This window comes from Pseudorasbora parva, chromosome 14, assembly GCF_024679245.1.
Source record: "Pseudorasbora parva isolate DD20220531a chromosome 14, ASM2467924v1, whole genome shotgun sequence".
NCBI lineage: Eukaryota > Metazoa > Chordata > Actinopteri > Cypriniformes > Gobionidae > Pseudorasbora > Pseudorasbora parva.
The window spans coordinates 44,473,635-44,478,607 of record NC_090185.1 but is presented as its reverse complement, the minus strand read 5'-3'; the positions used below and the strand labels follow the sequence as shown (position 1 = coordinate 44,478,607).

The window sequence follows — 4,973 nt, the reverse complement described above, 5'->3', positions numbered from 1 at the left end:
TTTATGTGTTTGTTTATAATATTTGAGAAGAAGGTCTGTCTAGCTTTGCCTAGTTCAACATTGAAAGCATGAAGGCTGTCTTTATAGATGTTATAATGGACTACAAGTTTTGTCTTCCGCCACTTTCGTTCAGATTTTCTGCATTGTCTTTTAAATATTTGAACTGCTGTTGAGTTTCTCCATGGTGCCTTTTGTTTGCCACTCTTTTTCCTGACTTTCAGAGGGGCAATATCATCAATTACACTCTTAACTTTTGAGTTAAAGGAGTCAAGGAGAAAATCAACAGAGTCTGCAGATATGCTTGGTGTTAGAGATAAAGCCTTCATAAACAGCACATTAGTGTTCTCATTTAAGGATCTCTTTTTGACAGAGACAGATCTAGCTTCAATGGCAGGAGAGATTGATATGTCAAAGAAAATACAGAAATGATCAGACAGTGCCACATCCTTAATAACAATCGATGAAATGTTTAGACCCTTACTGATAAGTAAATCTAGAGTGTGTCCACGATTGTGTGTGGGTCCATTTACATGCTGTGTCAAATCAAAAGTGTTAAGAACAGTCATGAGCTCTTTTGTTGTACTGGATTCAATATTATCTATGTGAATGTTAAAATCCCCAGCAATAGCAAAACAGTCAAACTCTGAGGAAATTATTGAAAACAGTTCTGTAAATTCCTCAATAAAGGCTGGAGAGTTCTTTGGAGGCCTGTAAACAATGATAAGCAGGATGCGTGGAAAACCTTTTAACACAATACCCAGATATTCTAGAGACAAATAATCACCAAATGATACTTGCTTACATTGATAGAAATCTTTAAAAAGAGCAGCAACACCCCCAGCTCTCCTAACAGATCTGCAGACACTCATAAAAGTAAAGTTAGGAGGGGCTGCTTCATTGAGGACTGTTGCACTACAGTTTTCTTCTAACCACGTTTCATTTAGAAGCAAAAAAATCAAGGTTGTTTGTGGTTATTAAGTCGCTGACTAGAAATTATTTGTTCTTAAGTGAACAGATGTTTAAAAGTGCTAACTTAACAGTATTAATTTTTTCACCCACATTAGTCTCAGTTTGACAGGTAACAGGCAGCAGATTATATTGGTTTGTTAAACGGCCTGACAAGGCCTTAGACTTTCTTTCACGTGACAGAACAGAGATAGAGAAAGAGGCAGGCACACTGGGTTCCCACTTGTTTTGTCAACATTTGATAAAGGTACTGTTATCATAGCGGGGACCCACAACACATCACTGAGAGCTGGAATCAGTTGTTTTTGGTTCACCTACAACAGATGGAGGAGGGTGTGGGCCCTGGCGTTGTGACCTAAGAAATCTCACAGGAGGAGGGGGAGCTGGGCCCACAGGCTTTGGTGGTTGTGGGGCTCGACGCTTTTTGGTTGATATCTGGGGGCTCGCAGCAATTGAGTGTGATAGTCTAGTTCCAACAAAAATCAGTTCCTCCATTTTCTCTGAGAAGATTTGGGGATGCTGGAGAGAGGAATGACATGTCCGGTGAGAGGGGCGGTTGCTCTGGTGTTATCGGAAGTTGAAGTATGTTGTCCTGGCTTTGCTGTCCATTTTCAAGAAAGTTATCTTTGGGTGCTGAATCTTGGAGCAGTTCTAATCCTTCACAGCCTGTCTGTAGTGAGATCTGTGGGCAGGGCTCAGCTGGGAGTGTGTCCAAGAGCAATTGTTGTGGCTGTGTGGTGTTATCATTGTCCTTGTGGGATGTGTCAGCCGAATGTCCATTCAGGAGCTGAAATGAAGTCCTGTGGTCATCCATACTCTGTATCAGGTTGAGTGGGTTAAAACACACAGCTGAAGGATGATGAAGGGAAAAATAAATATTGTCCTTTAGCACTCTTGCACCAAGTTTGTTTGGATGGAGGCCATTTGATGTAAACAGTTGTCTCTGACTCCAGAAGAGATTGAAGTTATCAATGAAGTTCACTCCATTCATGTTACAGGTTTTTTGCAGCCATGTATTAAGCCCAAGCAACCGTGAGAATCTATTTGTTCCTCTTGCTGGCAGTGGTCCACTGATGAACGGCTGAACTTTCAGTTTCCTAAGTGTTTCAAAAAGTTCATTGAAGTCCGACTTCATGAGTTCTGACTGCTCTCTCTGAATATCGTTCTTCCCCACATGAATTATAAGTTGATTTGGATTATGTTTCATCAGAATGTTCTCAATTTCCCTGTTTACATCAGAAATGGTTGCTTGTGGAAGGCAGCATGTAGTTGTATCTCTGCTGCGAATGTTTCTGACTGTAGAGTCACCCACTATCAGAGTCCTTGGCTCGGCTGTGCTCTGCGCTGAGGGCCGCTGTCTGCTCGACCTTGATCGCCTGTTAGCATTAGTGTTTGCTGTGGGCTGATGCAATCTGTGTTCGATCATATTCATCACGTTTGGGGATTCCTCACCCACATTCATTAATACTTCAAATCTGTTTTCGAGATGTATCGATGGTGGTCGGAAACTAGTTTTTGCAATCCTTTTGTCTGGGGTAGAGCATGCAACGGCAGCAATATATGAAGCTCGTGACAATCTGATGTCTCGAGTGCGTTTGGGTCTTGCCCCCTGTTTGTGCCATCGATTAGTGTGTCGATCAGTTTCTTGTTTCTCTATTTGTTGATTAGACACTTCTTTTATTTTTTCTTATCTTACAAATTATATACAGACAATATACACTTTTATTTTGTCTCCACCCTCCGACTCACTTCGCTTTTTACAACACTCTCCCTATCCTGACAGCTCAAGCACTTCTTGTCTGGCTCAGTCAAACTTGATTGGATCACCTCCCAGACAAGAGCACCCTTACACACACACACACACACACACACACACACACACACACACACACACACACACACACACACACACACACACACACACACACACACCTCTGCTTCTCCTGCAGACGAGCACAAAGCACTTCTTGCATGTGTTTTGAATGCACTTCATACATTCATACTCACTTCTTGCGTCTTTTAATCTAAAACTACACACAGCACTTCTTGCATGTGTTTTGAATGCACTTCATACATTCATACTCACTTCTTGCGTCTTTTAATCTAAAACTACACACAGCGCTTCTTGCATGTGTTAATCTACGCAGGCGCTTTCCCTAAGACCTGGAAATTACTTCCCCGTCTTTTTCAAATTAATTATGTATTTCAAACATTTGTTTAGTAATAATCAATTATAGGTTCGTTTAGTAAGGCAATAGGTAGTTACCCATGGGCAGCAGCTCACAAGGGACCACACAAAACAAAATATAAGCAAAATTGCTTACCTTGTATTTCTTTGGCGCGCCTTTTGTTTTGTGAGGTCTCGTGCCGAGCCGCCACGGGCCCCCACTGCATGAAAAGTAGGATTTTCATCCCTGTAAACGGCCGGAAATCTCCCTGATTAACGACAATTAACGACAATTTACAGCCTGTGAACACCGCGTTCGTCTGTGCCACATATTGACGGAAACGAACCATGACGTATGTGGAGCTCGCAGAGGCACTGGCGCCGGCGCTAATGGCTCTAATTAGCATATGAATAGCAGCGCTGGGCGGCGCCTTGCCAGAATGGCTTGAATTTCCTCACTCAGTATTGGTTGAATTGAAACAAGAAAATTCACTCATGATTGGTTGGCAGATCAGTTACTTTTGATTAACCTGGGTCATTAATAAATTTAAACCCCAAAATTATAATAATTTTACATACATTATGTTATATATATAATTATATATATATATATATATATATATATATATATATATATATATATAATTATTATTAGCATATTTTATATATAATTATATATATAATTATTTGCATATTATTTAATTTTATTTATTCATATTCATGTGATATGCTCTTATGTTGTGTAGTCATGTCATTGTTATCCCATGGACTACACTATTATTACCACCAAGGACATTCATGTATTGAGGAAAGGAAAATTTGCCAGGGACTTGCAGTTTATTCAAAGAAAGAGCTTTATTAGAACAAACACAAACACACAACCAAATACAAAACGTATGAGATTGGCTCGGTGAGCTCCTGGCTGCGAAAGGATGGAGGTCTCACAATCCATCCAGAAACCCCGCCAACGATGCCGTCTTCCTCATCAGACATCAGGTCTATGGTAGCGCACTTCCAAAGGCCCACCTCATCCTCAGCTAGCACACTCTGTCTTGCTTCTAGCAGCTGTAAAAACAACCAATAAAGACAATCAGTATTGCACAATGCACAATCACATATGGGCTCAACACATCTCTAATGTACCTGAAAAATAGTCACATTGACCAAAAACTGATCTAATCTAATAAATCTTACCCTCTTTCTTCTCGATCGACTCCGAGCTGAACTCTTCACAGCTTCTGCCTGCGATGCAAGATCTGGATGTTTGTACCTGAAGCTCCTTCGTACTGTCTCGTAATATGTCTTACATGCAGCTGGAAAACAATTAACGTTAAATGAGAGTGATATGAATAAAAAAAAATGTGTAAAAGAACTTAAACAATAAAGGAGAAAATAGAAAAAGTTACTTACACATCAAAACGCACCTCAATAAAAAGTCATAAAGAGTTATAAAATATGATAAAAACACTTACTTGTCGAGATTAACATCTCCGCCATCCAAAAACATCTCCGCTATCGAGTCGACGGATGAAACCTCCCTCTAATCTTCAGTAATGTCATCATTCGACTCATTACTGTCACGCCGAACGCTCTGCTTCACTGCTTCGTCGAGTAAAAAGTGTTTCTCCATGATTCTCTCTGCGATCGATGACCTACCCAAGCTCAAACTAATGTAAACACTCCACAGACAGCTGAAGCTAATGCTAACCGTGTGCTCCGGCTATGCGCACAGAGGGACGAGTTGGTAACAAGTTTTGTGCATGTGACTGTATGCTGACCGGTTGATTCGTCATGCTAAAATTGTATATTAATACGTTCAGAATTTCATTGGCTATCAGAC

The 4,973-nt window shown here is 40.5% G+C and overlaps 1 protein-coding gene across 1 annotated transcript; it reads right to left on the bottom strand.

The window, feature by feature from the left end:
* Positions 1 to 3,963: 3,963 nt before the first annotated feature.
* On the bottom strand, positions 3,964 to 4,744 carry LOC137040670 (uncharacterized protein C14orf93-like). The gene is made up of 3 exons (XM_067416463.1): positions 4,606 to 4,744; positions 4,328 to 4,446; positions 3,964 to 4,198 (listed from the first exon to the last, which is right to left on the bottom strand). The coding sequence occupies exons 1-3, from the start codon at positions 4,628 to 4,630 to the stop codon at positions 3,992 to 3,994; spliced, it is 351 nt and encodes a 116-aa protein (XP_067272564.1). The 5' UTR covers positions 4,631 to 4,744; the 3' UTR covers positions 3,964 to 3,991.
* Between the last annotated feature and the right edge of the window lie 229 nt (positions 4,745 to 4,973).

Bases quoted from the DNA above. Each gene is read 5' to 3' on its own strand.
- LOC137040670 (XM_067416463.1), bottom strand. From the start codon at position 4,630: ATGGCGGAGATGTTAATCTCGACAA. The intron at 4,447-4,605 runs GTAAGTGTTTTT...ATTGTTTTCCAG, and splicing joins GGAGATGTTAATCTCGACAA to CTGCATGTAAGACATATTAC. The intron at 4,199-4,327 runs GTAAGATTTATT...TTGTTTTTACAG, and splicing joins GTCGATCGAGAAGAAAGAGG to CTGCTAGAAGCAAGACAGAG.